The following is a 23,170-nucleotide window of genomic DNA, read 5'->3' as shown; positions in this document are numbered from 1 at the left end:
AGGGGGTTATTACAGTGTTTTTTCTTAAGAAATAGTGTTTTGAGATTATTTAATTTTTGCTTTATTTTATAGGCATAAAACTGAAGTACAGTAAAGTGAACTAACTTGCTGATGGTCACAAAGCTAGTTAGTAGCAGGGTCAGGGCTAAAATTCTGAATTCCTATTCCAATCCCTTTAAGAATGATACTCGACTTTATTATAAGATGCATGGTTTACCATTTTTATACATGTTGATTCGTTATTTGAACTTAAACATTTTTACATGGAGAGTATACATTGTAAGTCTCTCTCCACCCGACCTTTGCTTTATCAGCTGTCCCTAAAGTATTCTGCTATTACCAGTTTTTTTGAAATCCTTTTAGAGGTATTCTTTGCATATGCAAATGGTTGTGTGTGTGTGTGTGTGTGTGTGTGTATACATCACTACTTGTTTATACATGGGTAGTTACTAGACTCAGTTCTGCACCTTGATTTTATCACTCAAAAATGTATTGGAGGTTGTTCTGTATTACCACCTGTAGGTCTTTCTCCTGTTTATGTATTTTATTAAGGGAAATTTCAAACAGATCCTTTTTTAAGAGCTGTATAGTATCCCATATATGGGATAATGCATTTAATCTATCTCTTAATGATGAATGTTTAGATTGTGTACTTTCTGCCATTCCAAACTGCTCAGTGAATATCCTTGTACATATGTCTTTGTGGACACATACTGGTAATTTGTAGCAAGAATGATGAGAAGTAAAATTGCTCGTTCATGGGATGTGTGCATTTTTCATTTTGGTAGAGATTTTTAAATTACTTTCCAATTTATACTTCAGCCATAATATGAAAGTGTCTATTTTTCCACTCCTTTTATTTATTTATTTATTTTTTGCCAACACAGTGTAGTATTAGTGCTTGAAAGTCTTTGTCACTCTGGCAAGTGAAATGTTTTAATTTGCATTTCTTTTTTAAGTGGAAGATTGAGCATCTCTTCCTGAATTTGAAAGCCATTTGTTGTTGTTGTTTTTCTTCAAACCATGTAACTCTAATGTGTCAGAATTCTGATTGCAGGTAATTGAAATCAGGTTAGCAGCTTAAGCAAAAAAGAGAGATACAGTTAAAGGACACCCGGGTCGTGGAACCCGAGGACAAAAATTCAGTGGGACCTCAGAGAAGACTGGAAGTAGCTCCTGAAAAGCCATCAGAACTCAGCTGCGCCCTCTGTCTTCCTCTCAGCTCTAGTTTCCTCTGCATGTCTACATTGTTCTCTCTCAGTAGTATGGCTGTTCATGGCTTTGGGGTTTGCATATTTCAGGTTCAGTCACTCAAAGAGACTGAATCTCTCCCTGTCGGAGAGAGAGAAACTCGGATTCGGTCAGACAGCCTTCTCTAGACAGTTAGCTATGGCCCTGGAGGTAGGATCATGTAGCAGAAGTGTGATGACTGAAAACCCCATCCCATGTGTTGGATTGAACAGACAACCCAGTAGTAGCCATTACTAGTAAGGTATGATTTTTTTCTTTTTTTTTTTTTTTTAACTTGAGGAGGGGAGGATGAATTTATGTTAGTTGGAAAAAATTTAGGAAAAGAGAATAACAAAAAATATCACCCTTATTTCCATCTCCAAGAGGTAACACTGTTAACATTGGCTTTATCTTTCTTTTTTCTATGAGCTTATTATTTCTTTTGCAGACTCTATTTCATAGTCTGCTTTTGTCACTTAATATATGGTAAATGTATTTCCTTGACATCAAACTAACCCCCAATTTTTCACCATTAAGTGAGATAAGTATCTTTGTGGCTAAATATTTAAACACATCTATGATCAATTCCTGAGGATATTCTTAGGTAATTGCTGATTTTTAAAAATAAACATTTTGAGTGCTTTAATCAGCACAGCCATTTCCTTATAGAAGCCATGATGTCTACTGTAGTTTCCGGGGAGAAGCCTCACCATGCAAGCTGACTGTTCCCTCATGAAGTAGGCGGCCAGCTGGCTGGTAGAACCTCGTTTGTATTGGTGAATTTGCCATGATCCAGTGATCACTCTAGGCTCAGAAACTTTTTTTTTCTTTTGGTACAGTACTAATAGATCAGACTATTAGGGACAGATTTCACATTAAGTAGGAGAGACTGGTTAAGAGATATATCTTCTAGTCTACATGTATTTATTTGCAATAAGAAATTAAACTGCCAAGCCCCCTGGGTATTTTAAAGTCTGTCTGCCCAGCATATTTTCTTACTATGGACAAGTCACTGCATGGGACCGCAAAGTATTCAGAGGTTGTTTGTTAAGCCTGGAACCCAAAGGGAGCTCACAGCCGATCTTTACAACTGGAGTCCTCTCAGCTGGTATAGCTTAAGGTCAGGACGTATCACACGCCCTAAAAATATTCTTGCCCAAAACCAGAAGTGTTCAAGTTAGCTTCACTAAGATTCCCTCTCCCTTCGACATAAATGGGCACAACAAATGTTTGCTTCTGACATTGTATACTCATTTGTTCATTCATTCATTCACTCATTGCTTTTAGGGCTGACCAATCTCGTCCTCTAAAGGACAGTTCTTTCTTTAGATAAATTAATACACTGAGTTTGGTGACTGTGCTATCTTATAGATTAGAGTCATTTTGTATCTTTAGGGCTTAAAGTATCCTATCACTACTTAATCCTTTTTTTTAGCTTTATGTTTTGATTTTCCATCTTTCCACTATTTGAAAACATACTGCACCATTTTCCAGGCTCTCCTTTGGACTGCCTTTTTGTTGATGAAAGTTCCTTTGGCACAGCTCCTCTGTCTGTGGCATAAAAAAGAGTAAAAAAAACTACTCCTTTTTATACTTGCCATTAATTAGAAATAGGTCCATTATTTTAGCCAGCAATTCCTGCGCTTTGCCTTCAGAGATCTTTTCTTTTTTTTAGTTGTGATGAAATGTATATAAGGAAATATTTGCCATTTCAACCATTTCTGCATGTACAATTCATTGACACTGTTTACCCACATCATACAACCATCATCAGTCACCTTTTCGTGATTCTTAACTGTTGGGTAAATGTAAATAGCTAACCTGAACGTGGTAATTATTATACATGGCTTGTTGGTTTGGTTTAGAATATCCTGTGGATTTATTGCCATTTTATCTTTCAGGTAAATCAAAGAATATAATGTTCTAATTTGATCTTTTTTCAAATTTATTATAAAAGATTGTTTTTTTTTTTTTGTTTTTATTTACATTATAAAAGGGAGGATTTGGTTATCACACTTTCCTGAAAACATACAGTGATTAAAGCAGTAAATATTTGTTATTTGGTCACAGCAGAAAGTTACTTAGTAGAATTTTTACTTTAAAGAATTAATGAAATAAAGTAGCATTCACTTTAAAAATAGAATTTATGGGTATCCAGAAATTTATTCATCCTACAGCCATCATCTCGACTGCCTTGTTCCAGTTGCCGCGATCAGCTGGAGTAACATTTCCTTGAAGGCAGTGCAGCTCTTAAGTATTTTTCCAAGCTCGACAAATAAATGAGAATGCCAGGCTTGTCTCTAACGAAGTGAAGAGCCCTTTGGTTTTGAATAGGACCTTCAATACAGGCAGAACTGCCACAGTAGCATGCTGATCTTTCAGATAAGTACACGTTCCAGCAGACGCTGAAGTGAGCCTTTACTGACCAGTGAGTGGGACTAAATGTTTTAGCCATTAGCTTTTTGTGCTGCGTTCTCTTCCTGTTCCAGGCTGCAAAAACAGACAGTGCATTTGTATTGGGCTAAGACATCTTTAAAAAGGCAAGCAAGTTCAAGCAAAGGGAAGCTATAAAACAAATAAAATACTACGAGGAAAAGTATAAAACAGAACGCTAAAATAATTACCTTTGCTGTGAACGTTAAAAGTGTTTGATTCAACCCCAGTGACAGTATTTAGCAATTTTGTTTTGATCAATCAGTAAATAAGGCTTTGAGGAGTATCACATGGATTTGTCTTAGAAGTATCTTAAGTGCAATTTTAGGAAATGTTTACCTCTATGGAAAAAATGGTAAGTGGTTATACTACCAAAGTGTCTGATCTGTACACTTCCTTCACTTTTATTACTTTGGAATTATTTGGAAGATGATAAATATTTCCTGATAATATTTGAGTGCTTCTGTTAATGTGTTACTGCATGCTAGGTCAGGGCTATATGATTTGCTGGATTCTTAAAGCAATTTTTGTTGCATCTGTGAATGAAATTCTATTCAACAAATATGTATTTCTGATTTTATTATGAAAAAAGTATACCTCACATGGACTTGGTGAATGGTTCCATTGGTTGAAATAGTTCTGAGTAAGAGTAGCTAGAATACAGCAGCTATTAAAGAAGATGTACCAGTCTTGCTTATTTTGTTTTTTTTCCTAGTGGAATTGTGTTACACAACACTGACTAAAACCAAAAATCAGTATCCTGATGTGGGTTTTCCCTCCACATTTCAGTAAGAGAAGAATTGTTGACATTTTTCGTGGTGAAGCATGATACTTTAATTAGCAACCATAAAATCTGATTACAAGAGTTTCTCATTTAGATATTTGTGAAAGATGTGAAAGCCAAATGATTTAAAATTTCCAAAATAATCTGTTTAGCATTATGGTCAAAAAAATCTTGGGTAAGTATTAGTTTTTTCTTGTCTCTATCTTAAAGTTATACTGCAAAAGAAGAGGAACCAAGGATCACCATAACCTTTGGGTTCTCTTAAAGCTCTTCAAAGTTTTTTTTTTCATTCTAAAAACAGCCCGTGCTCGTTCACGTTTTGAAAATTTGTCATGATAGGAAGGCGAGAGCCACACCATCCAGAGACAACCATCATTAGCATTTTCGTGTATTCTTTCCAGACAGGTACTTGCGTAATTTTCTGTTTTTAAGCATTTGCACCTCCCAGGGACTCCAGATACTCCTTTAGAAGGGCGTTTTAGGATAATAATCTGATTAAAAAAAAAAACAAACACCATTTTCCTACAACTCAAAAAGTGCATTATCTTACCTTGTGTGGCTGTGCATAATTGCAGCTGGTGCACAGTTGCCCTGGGTTTGAAAGTCATCCTTCAATGTGCCCATAGAAAATGAGATGATGAAAATGTTCTAAAATTGACTATGGTGATGGTTGTATACATCAGTGAATATACGAAAAACAGTTCAGTTGTGTGCTTTAAACGGGTGTATCTGATGGTATGTGAATTATATCTCAATAAAGCTATAAATATATATACACACGTAAATATATATAAAAGAAAAAAAAGCCATAGGAAAAAATACACATTGGAATTTTCTGTGGAAAAATGATATTACTAACTCCCTAATAAGTGTTCTCAGATTAAGTCATTGCCAGCCTGTCTTACTTGACACGTGCAGAGAATAAACTTGTTTGCTTCATAATAGTGCTTCCCCTTTTTTATGATAGTGATGTATTTTTAGGATTGTAAACAATCTTGACTGTATTTTAATTTATGATTATTTGTGAATTCTTTTAATGATTTTAGGTCAACTGGTTATTCTGAAGTGATAGTTGTTGTCGGAGGCTGTGAACGAGTTGGAGGCTTTAACCTTCCATACACTGAGTGCTATGATCCTGTGACAGGAGAATGGAAGTCTCTGGCTAAGCTTCCAGAATTTACCAAATCAGAGTATGCAGTCTGTGCCCTGAGGAATGACATTCTTGTTTCAGGTAAATAAAGAATTCTTACAGGGGCTACTTTTATTCTGAACAGTTTGGCCCTAAGTGTCTTAAAAAATAGCAGTGAAATGTGGATATGCTCACTTATGGGCATATCATTTTGCAGAACAAATAAAGCCAAGAGTGACTTTTTGCTCCAAAATACAGACACAAGGTGATGCAGAACGATTTACAAGAGATCTGCCAGAAAGTGCCTTTAATCGTATATTTTAAATGCTTTCAAATATATATAAATATGGTATAATTTTCTAAACTTTACCAATTTACTTTGTTTTAATGAACACATTGAAGTATATAAAGTCAGAAGGAGTCATAGAATTAAGCATCTCTAATCTACCCATGTTTTCTGAAATTTTCCCCAAAATTTGTGAAATAGGATTTTCTTAAAAATCTTTAACTTGAACTTCTTCATGATGTGTGGTATATTACCTCTAAAATAAAATGGACAATAAACTGACAGACTTATAAAAAGTACAGTATCTATAGTTTAAGGTCTTTGTATTGGTTAAATAATTTTATTAGCCCTGCAGGTTACTGTATTACTACACACTGCACAACCTAACAACATACACTTTATTTCATACAATGATATGCTTTTTAAAGAAAGGGTGATTTCACAAACCTTTTTAGAATAATTCTGTTGTTTGGTGCTTTTGATGTCTGACTCCTAGATTAACAATCTCTATATTTCTAAAATTCATAGTCTATGTCTTATTATTTTGGACCTATAATCATTACTTCTCTGTCAAGATAACAATTGACAAAGTTCATTTATTGAACTGAATTCTCAAATTCTTGGATGGGATGAATAAATCCCTTGTTTTATTACTTTGCCTCGGGGGCATAAATCCCTTGGTGACAGGTACTTGGTGATATATTGTTATATGTGTGTTGCTTTGCATTTAAAGGTGGAAGAATCAATAGCCGTGATGTCTGGATCTATAATTCACAGTTAAATATTTGGATCAGAGTTGCCTCTCTAAATAAAGGCAGATGGCGTCACAAGATGGCGGTCCTCCTTGGTAAAGTAAGAGAAATCACTTTTTATTACTGTTGCTGGTACTTTTCCAAAATAAATACTGTAGCTGAATCCTTCATTTTATTCTCCTTCAGGGTATTTTGGATTCAAATTGTATTTCCTTCCATTTTTAGCCTCAATAGATAAACTAGAGATACAAACAATTTGACTCTGTACTTTTGAATGGATATTTTGTTCTCCCAATTTGGAATTCATGACAGTACAGCACATTTTTCATGCACCACTGGAGTGTAAATGCCTAAGAAGAACTGGAAAATAAAGGAGTTAACATCAAGTACAAGAATAGGCCAATGTCTAATCCAAGGAGTTTTTTCCCTTTTACTGACTTTGGCAGTTAAACAGAGATATGTTTATCTAGGAGTGATAGTTTATCTTTTTATTTGTACAAGTAGATGTAAAACATATGTAAAATAAGTATTAAGGTAAGCTCATCAACTTTTTTTTTTTAATTTACTATTGACTGCAGCTCATAAAGATCATAAAAGATACATCATTTGGGTTCTGAATCATCAACTTAGGAACCTGAGACTCACCTGTGAACTAGTGGTTTCAAACTTTTTCAAAGCAGCTAGACCCTTTTCTAAAGTTAAATCCGGTATAAAAATCCATTCCATAAAACACATAAAAATATAGCAAGGTACCAAGGGGTAACCTGGAGTCTGTCCTGTCCCTGCTCCCATCTGTCAGCTCTCCCAAAGCCACCTCAGATTTTAATGAACAATCTAAGTAGAAGCATCATGCTTACTTGCAAATGTAGCTTTGATTGGTCCCCTAGTACCTTTTCTAAAAAGATTGCCGCCTCTTAGGCCCTTCTGTGGAGTCACTGTGGAATCACCAATGAGAAAACAGGATTGCTGTATTTGAAACAGATAGTGGCCTGGAATTCTTCCTGCCTAGCTTCCGTGAGCACTCCTGCCTCCATACCTCTCCCACAGTGGTGAGCACTCCTGTCTGTATCCTTCCCCCACAGTGGCTTCTGGAAACCTCTATACTATAGAACGCTAAAGCATATCAAAACACAGCTTAAAAGCTGCTATTAATTCCTGATGACTTTCATCTAGGGTGATGCTGCTGTCAACAAGGCCCATTAAATAATGATGACCTTGTGATAGATATACTGGAAATAAAATATTATAAGAATATTTTCCAAAACATTACTGGTTTGTCATTACCTAGCATATTGTATATGGGGAGCCCTTGTGGGACCATGGTTAAGCACTTGGTTGCTAACCAAAAGGTTGGCAGTTCAAACCCACCAGCCATTCAACGAGAGAAAGATGTGGCAGGGTGCTTCCATAAAGATTACAGCCTTGGAAACGCTGTGGGACAGTTCTGCTTTGTCCTGTAAGGTCGTTGTCTTAGTTACCTAATGCTGCTGTAACAAATACCACAAGCAGGTGGCTTCAACAAACAAGTTTATTCTCTCACAGTCTAGTAGGCTACAAGTCCAAATTCAGGGCATCAGCTCCAGGGGAAGGCTTTCTGTCTCTGTCAGCTCTGGAGGAAGGTCCTTGTTATCAGTCTTCCCCTTGACTAGGAGCTTCTCAGCACAGGGACCCCAGGTCCAAAGGACACACTGTGCTCTGGCACTACTTTCTTGGCAGTATGAGGTTTCCCTGTGTCTCTCAGCTCATTTCTCTCTTTTATATCTCAAAAGAGATTGACTCAAAACAAAACCTAGGCTTATAGATTGAGTCTTGCCTGATTAACGTAACTGCCTCTGATGCTGCCTCATTAATGTCATAAAGGTAGGATTTACAACTCACAGGAAAATCACATCAGATAACACAAAGGTGGACAACCACACAATACTAGAAATCATGGCCTAGCCAAGTTGACACACATTTTTGGGGGACACAGTTAAATTCATAACAGTCACTATGAGTTGGAATCTATCCAGTGGCAACGGGTTACCATATATATAGTTTTGGTGGTTATGCCTCAGGGATGACAGAATACCTCTGGAAAGGGGCAGTTAAAATAATCAAAAGGTTGAAAGAAGCTGATATCTGACTGAAAAAATTATTTAGTCTGGACATTTAAAGGCAAATGAAAATTCTCGATGTCTCAAAAACCATATATGGATTGGGTGGGATGCAAATTTATTTGACAAGTATTAGCATACTTGACCTAAATCAAGAAATAAAAGGAGTTATTCCTGCAGGTACTCAATTCATAAAACTATTATCCTAAAAATTACAGGTAAGCTGTTACAGGGTAAAAACGTCACAAAGTTTAGTAAAGCAAAAAGAAAGGTTTAATTCAGCATATATTCAAAAAGTGGGAAGCAGACAAGCATACTGCCAGAGCTAATGTCTGCCCGAATCCCAGGAACAATACAGAATCATCAGTATAGGTTAACATCACAGAATGGGTAGACTCATTGAGAGCTTTACCTTTTCACCCATTGGCTAGATCAATGTGATTCTACATTTTGAATCATCTTTCTTAATAATCATTAGTATGGGTTTCAGTAAGGACAGTCAGGAGGGTCTTCATTGCTCCAACAAATTTTCTGTTCACTAAATGCTAATAGAAAAAGATAAGGGCGGTAAGCCTTCTCTGTTCTGTTTGATTGGCTTCAGTGAAAGCTTTCTTAAAAGAGATTTTCTTCCCTAAGAGATACTTTCCAAGATTGTCCTAGCTATTTTCTTTATCTCAGGGCCCAGGTGATGTGTCTTGGTGAACCCTTGTGAGCCCAGCTCCAGCTGGGTCACTTTCTCTAGGCTCAAGGACAGGAAATAATGACTGCAATATTATTTTCTAAATCGAAGCTGAATTCAGAGACTTATAAATTATTTAAATATATAAATGCTCTGTGTTGAGGAAACCTAGGAAGGTTTGAAATATAGAATCTTTGAGCAGGAAGGAATCTTGGAGAGTATTTAATGTAACTTTCTTAGTTTATAAAGAAAGTAAAACCCCAAAAAAAATCAAGTCGCTTGCCCAAGGTTTCAGAGAAAGTGATAAAGCCAGGGGCAAAAGTTCAGATTTTCTTAATCTAGAGGCCTTTTTATCTCAATGCTCACAGCATATATTTTTAATTTATACATATAGGCAAATGACATTAAAGTTTAATTAAGGACTTTTCTGGAAGATTTCTAGCACTGGACTGAACCCAAGTGTCTCCTTTGGTGGTCATTGAGAACTGGGACCTCTGGCTGAAGGAACGCCCTTGACTAGTGTTCTCAAGGGCAGCGCTCCTCAAACTTTGACGTGCACACCTGTCTCCTACGGTTCTTGAAGGTCTGGGGTGGGGCTTGGTAGTCCACATTTCCATATTTTAAATAGCAACAGAATAACCTAAGGAGCTTTTCAAAAATAGTGTTTACCAAGCTCATTCTCTTAGATGCAAGAGATTTCAGGTGGAGACCACAAATATTTCCTTTTCTAGCTTCCCAGGAGGTTCTGATGCAGCAGAACAATGGTGATCTGTTTTAAAACTTAATTTTTTTCTTTTCTTGTATTTTAGATGAAGGATTACAGAGCAAACTAGTTTCTCATTAAACAATTAATACACATTGTTTTGTGATATTGGTTGCAAACCTCATGACATGTCAACACTCTTCCCTTCTCAACCTTGGGTTCGTCCTCATTTCCAGCTTTCCTGTCCCCTCCTGCCTTCTTATCCTTGCCCCTGAGCTGGTGGACCCATTTAGTCTCATTTCGTTTTGTGGGCCTGTCTAATCCTTGGCCGAAGGGTGAGCCTCAGGAGTGACTTAAGTAGTGAGTTAAAAGGATGTCTGGGGGCCTTACTTTCAGGGTTTTTCAAGTCTTTGTCAGACCAGTAAGTCTGGTCTTTTTGTGTGTGTGTGAGCTAGAATTTCGTTCTACATTTTTCTCCAGCTCTGTATGGGACCCTTTATTGTGATCCCTCTCAGAGCAGCCAGTGGTGGTAGCTGGGCACCATCTAGTTGTGCTGGACTCAGTCTGGTGGAGGCTGTGGTAGCTATGTCCTTTGGTCTAATCTGAAACTTTTCTTTTTTTAATTCCTTTGTTTATATCACATTTTTCTTGAGCTGGCATTACTTCAGTAACCACATTAGCATACATGTTTCTTATTTGTAACACACCAAATCAGAGTTGGTAGTGAGTATTGGAGATTTAGGCATCCAGATTGAGGATCCAGGCACATAATACCAATCCCATGGAAATTAGCAACAGCAGCCAGGTAAGTAAGATTGGCATTGAAGCACTGAAGACCGAGACAGACTCAGTTACCAAAACTGAGTTTAAAAGCAAGAGTTTAGTTATTATAACCGAAGTACGCTGACAACCACTCCATCCCACCCCAGAAAGTGTAATGTCAGGATGTCAGCTGTCTGACCCACTGGCTTGAATTTCCTCCTGATTGGGAACATGTAAACATTCCACAATGTGGAGAAGGGCCAGGTTTGCTGGCAGAGGTTAAGTAACTAGAGCTGTGGGGTTTGCAGAGCTGTTAAAGGCACAGATCTGGCAGGGAGCTAATACAAAAAAGGTAGTCAAAAAAAAAATTTTTTTTGTCAAAGGAGGGATAAATTGATTTTCACACCTGGGTCCTAGCTCTGTCTCTCCTTAGACTTTCTCTGTGGTTTTTAAACAAGGTACGTACAGTATATCTGTGGTAATAAGTTTCATTGACGAGGCTGTGAGGGAAAAATGTCTTAAAAGCCTCCTTGGTGGTGGGGACACGATAAAAAAGAGATTGAGAAACATGGAGTTAAGTACATTGCAGTTTTATTACATTGTAGTTATCAAGGGTCTGTTAAAAGAGAGAAATCCCTTCTTTAACTGCTTAGCTTAAAGTTCAGAGTTTGACAACTAAGATTTTTCCATGTGTCTTGCACGTAGGTGTATGTTGTTGGCGGCTACGACGGGCAGAACAGACTCAGCAGTGTAGAGTGTTACGATTCCTTTTCCAATCGATGGGCTGAAGTTGCTCCCCTTAAGGAGGCCGTGAGTTCTCCTGCGGTGACTAGCTGTGTGGGCAAGTTGTTTGTGATCGGTGGAGGGCCTGACGACAATACCTGTTCTGATAAGGTAAGCCCTGTTCTCTTAAAGAAATCACCAGTGATGTACACAAGCAGGTAATACAGAAGGCTTGTAACTAGGTTTTTTCATTGTAGGGGCTTTTTAAAAAAAAAAATTACCTGGTACTTCATACTTTTTGGGGGGAAACCATTGAATCTCTAGTTGTTGAAATGAGACCCTCGTGTATCTAACAATTTATTGTAAAAAAGTATGATCCAGTCTCTTTGAGATGAGACTGATCTTAACTGAAATTTTGTACTAAATAAATGGTTCTGAACCTTTTACTGCTGTAGTCTGCAGAAACTAAAAATTATTTAAACAAAACACAGTTGGCAGATGAATTAGCAAAGGGCGAGACAGAAACTAATTAACACTGATTCAAACTGGGTCATTTTCTGCATATTTTTAAAGTACTTTTTAGAAGAGAGAAAAGAGGAAAGCTCTGTGGTATAAATAAGGATGGATCAAGGTTGCTGCTGTTCGTTAAACCCCTGGCACAAAAAAAAAAAGTGCCATTTTGATGTCTCAGGAAATTCCACGTTTATTCCAGAAACAAATGGATAATGTCTAATTGGTTAACTGAATTTCATTAATCAGTTAGTTATTTTTCTAAATTTTAACATCTTCAAATGTTACTCATTTAGAATTGATAAATTCAAAATTTGTTGTAATTCAAAGTATACTGAATTGAGGTTTACTTGGGTCCAATTTAGACCGTTAACTATAGTGGAAATAAGTAAAGCAGACCTGGTAGCCATCCACCCTGAAAACAGTCTGTGTTTTTTTATACCACTGTTCTACTTGCTAGCAATAAACTTTTATTTCTTTCGAGTATTTTCTTAACTCAGGTATTTCACTATCAGACTGACCTCCCATAAAAAAAACCTCCCATAGTTCTCTAAATTAATGAATGGGGTTTTTATTTCTGATATGTTTCTATGTGCTAACAGACTTTTATTAAGTAAATTTGAAATTTTTGTGTAGAAATTTTAATGACATATTTCTGTCTATTATTAGGTTCAGTCTTATGATCCAGAAACCAATTCTTGGCTACTTCGAGCAGCTATCCCAATTGCTAAAAGGTGTATAACAGCCGTATCCTTAAACAACCTGATCTATGTTGCTGGTGGCCTGACCAAGGCAATCTACTGTTATGACCCAGTGGAGGATTACTGGATGCATGTACAGAATACATTCAGCCGACAGGTAATAATAACAAAAGATAGCCCAGAAGAAAAATCAGTCAAAGGAGACCAAGTACATGATCATTATTAATACACAGGAATTTCATTGTTAAAATACTTCATGTACACTTGAATTATTCCAGAGTTTTTTTTTAAACTCCATGTAATGCGTGTGGCATCCTGTTTTGAACTCCTTCCAGGAGTTGTTTTATTGAAATAGCTTACCTTTTGGCATCTCATGGTGACTATCCTTTGCTCTTGGGCTCTTTTTTTTTTTTTTCCTTCTTAGCCTTTTTTAAAATCCTACTTCAATCCTATTCCCTCTCTCTTGCATATTTCAGAAGAGAAGAAGTGCTCCCAAACTGGTTTCTTTCCTCTGGTTGGAGGCTAGGTTGTTTGCTGTTTTTTGTTGGAAAGGAAATGGCTGTGTTGAGGTCTCCTTTGTCTACACACTGTACCTCCCTCCCTTCTTCCCCCAACTCCCAACCCCCCCAAAAAGGCCTTCCCTCAGTCTTTTGATTCATGGCTCAGTAATCTCCTTCCTACCACCACCAAGATGCTTGCTGGTTCAGGGCTGGAGATCTGGCTGTACCCTTACCTGCTAGAGGTGCTCTGCTCTCCCAGGCTGCTACTGGTCATTTCTTCAGCCTCCTTCGTATTCTGTTATCGTTCTACCCAACCCTTAAATATGGGCGTTAACCCTCTTCCCAGTGTATGCTGCATTCCCTAATGACCTCATCTTCTTGGTACTTTATCATCAAAGCTTCTCTCCTGAGCTCCAGACTCAGATTTCCACTTGCCCATGTGATGTTTCCCCACAGATGTTCCAGGGCTTCAGACTCAAACACAACTTACCTTCTTCCCATAACCTACTTTTTCTGTTTCCAAACAACCAAGAATCTTAATTTCTTGGATTGTCCTCACTTTCTGTTAAAGGAATCAGTCTAGCATATCAGTTATATGTCCTCAGTTCCTCCTATTTTTCTTTTCCATTCCTGCTGCTTCTGCTTTTGTTATAAGGTCTTTGTTGGTTCCTGCCTGAATTAAAACAGTAATACTCTATCTAGTCTCCCTGGCTGTAATGTCTTGTTTCTCTAACCCATTTTCCCACCAGTTATTTTACAGCAAATCTAATTATGTCTCTCTCATTGGAAACCTACTGGATAAAATGCAAAAGTTTAACCACTTCATTCTAGGCCTTCTGTGATCTGATCTCTACTTGCCCTTTCAACTTTAATTTCCACAACTTTACCCCAGTTACATTATGTTTCTATCACTTGCATTCTCTATACAGATCAGGCGCGTTCATGCCGCCATTCCTTGGTTCACGCTGTACTCTTCACTTCTAATGCTTTCTCCAGCCCCTCTACTTGTAATTCTACTCATCTTTGAAGACCCACTTCATAGTTACCACAAACTGAGTCACCCCGGCCAGAACAGACCTCTTTTTTCCGGATCTGTTACAGCTGATACGTAAAAGACGTAGCATAGACTGTAAGGACAGTAAAAAGGGTTTGAGTACCACACCGTTTTTCTAACGTTGTCACCAACAGCTATAGTCTAATTAGTAATGGATTGAGAATAGTGTTCTCCCAGCTGGTGAAAAGAACATAACAGGATCTTCAGCCTCATGGGGCAGAGGCAGTATAACATTCTGTCTCTCTCATGTCACATTTAAGTAAAAGCTAAACACATTTCTCTAGCTCCGTGGCCTCTCTTGGAAAGGACAGTCTCTAACCCTATAGCATGCCCTCCCATATAAGAGTCCCCATTGTGGTCACATTCACCTTACGACAAATGTCGGCACTTGTTTCTAAATTCTTTAAGTTCTTCCGTATTGGTTTATTACAGTGAGTATTTTAAAGTATAATGCATTTTCACTAAGAATTACTATTCATTTGAATAGAAAAACGTGGTTATACTATATAAAATGATAACAGAGCTTAGGAAGATAATTGCCAGCAGTTAGCACACATGGGGGCCACCATGAGTTAGAACTGTTCTTTTGTTCTTTGTTGTTGTTTTAGCATAATTCAGGGCACACCATGAATATGTTTTTAGCTAAACGATTGCAATGAAACTAAAAAAAAATCAACAACCAGACACACGTAGCACATTCTCTCTAACTAAATGATAATTAACACTTCTGAAATTTCAAGGAAAAAGACAATTGGGTCAGAAGTATTTAAATTCATTATAACACAGACAAATCATGGAAGTCCAGATCTAGTGTTCTATATCAAATCTCTTGAAGTGGAAAAGTACTGGGATTTCGGGGAACCGATACCTTATCTTCTCTTCCCAGATCCACTCTTGCTACCAGCACCGGTAAGTGGATCTGTATATACATTATTGATCGGTAATTTCTGAGCCCTCAGTAGTGGTTTGCCTGTCCTTTTAATGCTAATCGATGGAAAATGATAAATCAAACTAAGTGGGCCATTATATGAGTCCAACCCTGTTGTTCTTTAAAATGCTTAGAATATTAAATGACAAAGAGGAGCTGAAAAAAATGAGCTCTTTTTTACAGTCCCGGCAAACCCAGCCTGTTTCTCCGGCTATCCCTCACCGTTCGCGTGCCTCCTAACTTTGCACATTTCCCAAAAGCCATAACTTGCTATTCTAAGCACACTTTGCTTTTTAACCTTTGTCAGAAATGTAAAAGAATTGTGGTGTATTTTTTTAAGTCAGTGACGAAGACTTTCTATCCTTTTTCAGTAGACGAGGTTTTTAAAATGTCATTAAAGTTTAGAATAATTAAATTAAAAAAAATCTGATTCTTTTTATGTACTACTATTGGTACTTTAACATTTAAGCATATAAAAATAAGAATGGAGAGGTTTATATATATATATACTTACATATATATATTATATGCTTTATTTCAGTCCTAAAAAATAATATGAAAACTTCATATGTTGATAATTTATTTTCCCTATGAGTTACTCTTGAGAGTGAAATAAATTATTACATCTGATATAAGTAATTTCCTGATGTGAATGAAAAATTGTTTTCAGGGTTGCTTGCTTCACTTAATTTTGAGTATTATTTTCTGAAATGATATTAATAACCATATCTTATGATTATATATTATTTTAGAATAATCGAGTAACCAAAAGGTTAAATGATGCAAAGTAGCTAGTACTTAAAAACTAAAGATGTTGTTGCTGTTGTTTCTTATTGTATTCAGAACTTTTGGAATTTATAGAAAGAATGCATTGTATATTAGATGAAAAATGTTGTAGTTTGGCCTGTAACTGGTACAATTCCTGAGTGGTATTATAGGCAGAAGTTTGTCATTCGCGGATTAGAGAGGGCCGAATCATCCTGGGTGTATAGAAACACCAAGATAGGCACTTTTAAAGACTCACTAATGCTTTCAGACCACACAGATACTGTCCTATTATATAACTCTATCAAGATTTAATGTCTCCTAGGGAAGGAGATTTTTATATACAGCAAAATCTGGTCAAGTGAAATGTTCATTGCATATAATGGTAGAATCTATTTCATCTCGGTTATATGAGATCAGGATCATAATAGGCAGTTACTTTCTGAACTATCTAGAAATGTAAATGGAAGGATATCTGACCCACAGCATAACCAGACCCATGAAATAGTTTTTAGTGCAGTTTCTTTCTGATTTAAAGACTCTCTCATCTTTGCACAAGAATATTTGTTTTATATCGTAACTATATTACTGTTTGAGGATGGTAAAGTTTAGTAAAGAATCCCATTGTGTGGAAAGTGAACTGTAAAATACTATTTGGGGCTTTTCTAATCCCTGACAAGGCCCATAATAATTGTGCTTTGTTAATTTGGTTGCAACCCTTTCCCTCATTCATTGATTCATTCAGCTTCGGGGGAGCCCCATGCAGTGAATGATGTGTCTGCTCCTTGGCCACATGGCAGCCACTTCCTGTAATAAAGGATCTGCCTATAGTAGAAAAAGTAAGCCAAGCCCTTCAAAGATGTTTTTGTTCAACTGTCATTAAGTAGGAGCCCTAGTGGTGCAGCGGTTAAAGCACTCGGTTGCTACCAAAAGATCGACGGTTTGAACCCACTCACCCCTCTGCAGGAGAAAGATGTGGCAGTCTGTTTCCGTAAAGATTTACAGCCTTTGCAACCCTTTGGGACGGTTCTACTCTGTCCTGTAGGGTCGTTATGAATCAGAAGCTACTCTACGGCAGTGGTTTTTTGGTACTGTTCAGTTAAAACCCTTTCAGACCCCCATCCCCACCCCATCTCTACATCTCAGCCCCAGCTATAAAGTATTTCACACCCCAGCCATTCAGGATCATACAGCCTCACACACAGAATAGGAGTTGGGCAAAAGGGTGGTTTTTTCATTTCTCCTAGACTGTGCTAAAGGAAGTCATTTTTTTTTTTTTTTACTTTTCAGTCTGCTACCAAATTCCTTATCTTCGACAGTTACATTTTTTTTTTTTTTTTTAATGTATTTGCTTAAACAGGAGAACTGCGGTATGTCTGTGTGTAATGGTAAGATATATATCCTGGGAGGAAGACGGGAGAATGGAGAAGCCACAGACACCATTCTCTGTTATGATCCCGCGACAGGTATCATCACAGGGGTGGCTGCCATGCCCAGGCCAGTGTCCTATCATGGCTGCGTGACAATTCATAGATACAATGAGAAATGCTTTAAGCTCTGAAGCCATGATACCTCAGCCAAGAAGCCACACCAGTCTAAGATGAGAGGCTGAGAAACTCCAGAGTGGAAACTTGACATGCTTCCTTTGTGCTGTACGTAAAAGATAGTAAAAATAGTAATTGTGGTGCCTTTCTCCCCAAAATATCAATCTTTTTCAAACTGTAAATTAAGCCTTTCCTGTAATTGAAAAAAGAAATATTTTTGTTAAAGGTAATGGTGGTTGTTGCTTGGCCTCTGTAAGTATTTGTAAAAAGCCTGTGTGGAGTAGGAAATAGTAGCTGACTCCTTTCCTTTTAGGTATTCGTGAATGCACTCTTCATTTATGTGTGTCATCTAGTTAAAAGGCTGTTTGCCCTGTTTTGTCAGACGTGTAGAGAAAATGGCAACCTGAGGCTTCATGGAGGTTGAATCACCTAATGCTTAGAATGCCTGTAATGCATGCTAAGGGGAAAAAAAAAATCATTAAAGAAAACCTTTTTACTAAAATATATCCAAGCTGATGAAGTTTTGAAGAAGTTTTTTCTGTAATTGATAAAAATTTGAAAACAGCCATTTGACTTTCATAAAATACTGAATTCTCATGACCTCACTTTTAGAAATGCAGCCTTATATTAAACATTTGGGAGAGGAGGGGCTGGGTAGGAGATAGCAGAGCAAGTGTTCCTAAAAGGGCGATAAATTTGTGTATTCATTCCTAAGAAAAAAATATTTAGAACTATTGAAAGGAAAATTCACTGTTGCTCTCAAAGTACTTATGCATCATCTCTAAATCCGCCTTTTCTTGAGCCAGGCAAAGGCATTGAAACCCATTGTGTATTATTGTGAAAAACAGGGACAAGTTTTCTCCTTAGCCCAGCACGGTTTGACCTCAGTAGTGTGGTACTTTGGGTGAAGACTTCTCCCCATGGTTATCCGACTTTCTTGTGACCAGTTAAAAATTCTGGGAGTCTCCACTATTAAAATGCCTTTAATAGGATAAACCAGGGACCACCTAGCTTAGTGGGTCCATTTTTCTTTTTAAATTAGCTATCTGAAAAAACTAACAGCAGTAATTCCAGTCTTCTGAGATAAATCTTTCATTTGGTACCTACCCACTGTAAAATTATGATCCACATTTTCAAGCTTCTGAACAACAAATGATTTGTCTAAATTTTTGAACTCTGGCTTATAAAACTAACCAGTTTCAGAGAAGAATGTAAATTTTTTTCCAAAGGCAAATGGATTGTAAAAGGAACTACAGCACGGGTGAGGATCATGATTCCTGGGCAGACGGGTATGACTGATAGCATTTTAGGGATGTTCCAAATAGCCTGCTGAATTTGACTTCCCAGACAGTATTGTCATCTGGCATTGTAATTTCATTCTCTGTGTCATAGGAGGGATGATGCAAATATGTGATTAGAGTGTCACCAGGTTTCTGTTAACACCAAGGTGGCAATCAAAAACCTAACATTGGTAAACTTTTTCTCATCTTAGAAGATACAGACGTTTCAAATAGACTATACAGCGTCAACTTTAATGCTTAGCTAGAATCTGAACCCTGAGGAAGACTAAAACAGTTTTAAAAGTTTTAGGGAATTTTTCTTTATCAGCATAATTTGAAAATGATATGTACCTTTTTGTGATAATTATCAGAGCAATTCAGAAAATTTTTTTTTTATCATTTTAGTGGAAAGACAATTATGGGTTCAACTGGGATACTGTGCTTTCATTTCAGAGTGAACAGCCTCTTTTCTACACTGTATCTTTGGTAGAAAATGGAACCTGAAATTTAGCTCTGAAATTGTTTACAGTCATGAGATAATGTATGAGAAAATGTTTTGTAAATGCTGAGGAATATACAAATGACGGTTGTTATTTTCATCTGTTAAGATCATGCCCATCCATGAATACAGACACTTTACATAAAAAATACTTTCTCAAGATAACTTTGTATTCTAGTATTTCTGTCTACTGTAAAAGTATTAACTATTTACTCGTAGTTTGTTATAGATTCATTTTTAGTATCCATGTGTTCACTGTGGTAATTTCAAAATGAAATCCTAAAAAACAGAATTTGTTTAAACACAGACCTCGTACTGATATTGTTTAATTTTCTTCTCTACGTAATTTTTAACTACATAAACATAGTTGCAATTTATGTTGAAGGACACCAAGAATTTAGTTTAAATCTAGAATATTAAAGTGACTGTTTTTAAAGTTGCCCAACTGATATTTCAATTTCTTTACTTTTCTTTACTGATTCTTGATAACATAATGGTGTTAGCATTGATAACATAAAAGATAATTTTAGGGTATAATTAGTATATTGAAAGGGATATAGCAACTAAATGGGTGTCAGATTACATTCATACAGTCATCACGTAGTTAACAGATTTTCTTTTAATAGATGGTGCTCTTATGAGCCTTTAGGTTAGTATGTATTTATATGCGTGTGTATATGTGTATGAGTAGGTAGATAATATGGTCACGTACACACATATAGCAGTTTGTGATGATCAGAAAAAGCACATAAAGTAAAAATCAGTTGACCATATTCAATTCAATTCCAGAAGATTTTTCTCTTTTGGGCATTTCTAGAATACTTTTTTTACATTGGAAAGTCATTTATCTACAGTAAGGATCTGTATAATATACCCAGTTTTACAAGATCTGAAAACAAATTGAAGGTAAAGATGAGTTTGCCAAACCCATCTGTGATACCTCAGTGGGGAAGGGGCTTCAAGAGTATGCTTTTATGGATGAACAGAAGAGTAGACTTTGTTTTTTCACGCCTTCAGCCCTTTTCCGTGTTTTCCAATACGTGAGTGAGCTGTGAAGTGGTCTAATTTTTACAACAAAGACCTTCCTCCTCTTCTACTCTGATCCTTCTGCTGACCTTACTGCGCAGGTATGAAATGGTAGCCTATTGGATCTTCAGTAACCTTTTCTTTTCTAGGTGACTGAAGTATAGGTATTTACTCCATTTAAACCAGGTGTTAAGACGGTGCAAATACTCAGGGAGGGAATTAACTTGTCCTTTTTTCCAATTTGGGGTGGTTAAAGTGCCGTAAGGAAATAGTCTTCAGTTTATTATTCTAGAGTGAATTTGATTTGGTAAAGGGGCTTCACACAAGGCGGTGGTTAAACATTCATTCTTTCATCAATGTTTTGTGAACTGATACATTTTCTCTTAGTGAATATGAATTGTTCTTGTATCTCTACTGTCAGATACCCTTTTTGAAACTCAGGAAAGACAAAGGTTCAATTATACTACTTTTGTCAACATGCAAATCAGGTTTGTTTTTTTGTTGTCGTCTGGATATGGCAATAGATTACAAAAAAACAATTGCTGTGAGAACCCATACGTGAAAATAGAGGGGTTGAATTGTTTGTGTGTGTCCTTTGTGTCTTGAGATTTATATGTGGAAAAGGCATCTTTGACTCCAGACTGTTATCTTCAAAGAGGAGAGATGGCTGCTATCTATGTGTCACCAAGTGATAATATCTCTTAAAGGCCTGCTATGGACTGCCTGCCTTTACTTCAGTGAACTCAAGACACCAATTAACCTCAACGTAATTTTGGCCTCATTAGAATTTGTGGTTCGTTATATTGAAAGCCAGGTTTACATCACCTCACCCTGTTATTTTTTGTTAAATAAATAAATTCACCCTACAAGTAAGCAGAATGAGGCAATTTGGTTGACTTATAAGGCAGTAGGTTTGACTGGCTAGCTATACTTACTGTCACATCTAATACTGGGCACCAGAAACCACCTGAGCCAGGAGTGTGAATTCATAATTCCAGAGATACTTAGGAGAATAATTCTCCTTTTTCAGCATACTTCAGATATTTTTAAATGTTTTTGTATAAATGTTTTACATTTCTGTGATTGCCTTAGATATTAAATTAGTGCTGAGGATGATCATCATAAATCATTTTTTTAAAAAACAGACAGTCATAACATATATTGTTCCAAAGAATTTTTGTTCTAATGTTTTCAAAGTAACTGCATGTTAATTTGTTTATGTGCCCTAAGTTCTCTAGTCCTGTGTCGACCTTTTCATTTTAAATAAAACTTACCTTACGTGAGTTTCATATTTGTTTCCTGTAGAATAAGTAAACTGCCTCTTCTTAAACTTTTTAATGAGCACCAGCCACGTTGCAGAATGAGAGTGTTAAGAAAGGTTGTGGGGTGTTTCGAGTTTTATAATTTTTTATTTCCTGATACCAAGGTGCTTTGTAAGATATTCAGATCAACATCTTACATTGATTAAACCCTTGTAAACATCATTTGTAATAGCTACATCTAATATTAAAAAATTACACTCATTTTTGTTACGTTCTTGTGTACTATTTTTTTCTTGAGGGGGGTGACTTTTTCATTTAACTTTCTTTTAAAAAGCTCTTACTCTTCCCTGCCCGATAAGCTTTCCCCACAGGCTTCTTTTCTTTGCAGAGTATTCAGATGTTTGTTGAATTTCTGTAGCTATCTAAGGCAACACAATTAAAGATTTGAACAAAAGTATAATCTGCTTTACAACTAGTACAGGCCTGTGATGGCCAAATGTCATTTGCTTTTACTTAAAGACTCTGGGGTCCCCACAGTGCGGGGAGCAGGGGCTATGTATTTCATGGTTCTCAATTCAATTGTACCACATTAATACTTACATGCTTTGCTTAAATATATTTCTTGCATAGTTTTAATTTTTTTTTTAATTGTATGTAATAAAATGTCTTTTAACCATTATTACGTGACTGGTTGTATTAAATTTTGTTTACCAAAAACATGTTGTTCTGTTTTATTTTAAATGTTACCGAGTGGTTGTGTGAAAAAGGGGTGAAGAAGATATATTAATATATGTGAGTATTTATTAGTATGTGCATAAAATAACTGGAAAGATAAACCAAGAAGCTAGTAACTAGTATGTGTGAGGAAAGGAAATGGTAGCTGAGGGACAGGTAAAAGGGAAACTGCACTGCACAATTCCATAACCGTAAAGTTAGCAATGTGAAGCCATCCCCCCAAACCTGATTTTCTGAAAATCTTTGTTGTCACACTGAAACTAGGCTTGGTGGCAATGTGATGTAGAAATAGGCTTTGAAGTCAGACCTGTGTTCATATGCCATGGGCCCTTGGGAAAAATATTTAACTTTTCTAGCCTCATTTTCCCCTATTACCACGTAGGCTTGTTGTCAGGATTACATGAGATAGAATATAAAAAGCTCAGCACTGGGCAGTGGTTCTTAATAATGAATAGTAGTTATTAACAGCTTAGAGATTCTGTCCATTGATTTATTTCTTTAGCAAATACCAGAATCCTCAGTATGGATCAGGCAAAATGTTCCCTGCTCAGGTTGCAGAAATGAATGTTTGACAGTCCTGTCCTCAAGGAGTTTATAAACTGATAGGAGATGCAGACATGTGAACACATAACTTCTATATATTGTCATAGAGAAGGTGACAGGCATTCCAGATACTAAGAACTGTGTAAATGAGACTAAAGCATTACCACTCTCTAGAGAAAAGATTTTTTTCTTGTAATTTATTTTTGTTGTTGAGAATATACACAGCAAAACATACAATTCAACACT

The 23,170-nt window shown here is 36.6% G+C and overlaps 1 protein-coding gene across 3 annotated transcripts in view; it reads left to right on the top strand.

Moving 5' to 3' along the window:
- The window catches only part of KLHL24 (kelch like family member 24), a 39,232-nt gene extending 18,171 nt beyond the window's left edge, over positions 1-21,061 (top strand). For all 3 annotated transcript variants that reach the window (XM_003412880.4, XM_064279481.1, XM_064279472.1), the window contains 5 exons: positions 5,494-5,678; positions 6,596-6,714; positions 11,560-11,748; positions 12,757-12,945; positions 17,396-21,061. In XM_003412880.4, coding sequence (XP_003412928.1) covers positions 5,494-5,678; positions 6,596-6,714; positions 11,560-11,748; positions 12,757-12,945; positions 17,396-17,596 — 883 coding nt within the window. In that variant the 3' untranslated portion in view covers positions 17,597-21,061. The remainder of the gene's footprint in view (positions 1-5,493; positions 5,679-6,595; positions 6,715-11,559; positions 11,749-12,756; positions 12,946-17,395) is intronic.
- Positions 21,062-23,170: the final 2,109 nt, after the last annotated feature.

The sequence above is a fragment of the Loxodonta africana genome, chromosome 1, assembly GCF_030014295.1.
Source record: "Loxodonta africana isolate mLoxAfr1 chromosome 1, mLoxAfr1.hap2, whole genome shotgun sequence".
Classification (NCBI taxonomy): domain Eukaryota; kingdom Metazoa; phylum Chordata; class Mammalia; order Proboscidea; family Elephantidae; genus Loxodonta; species Loxodonta africana.
This window is presented reverse-complemented; position numbering and strand designations above follow the sequence as displayed.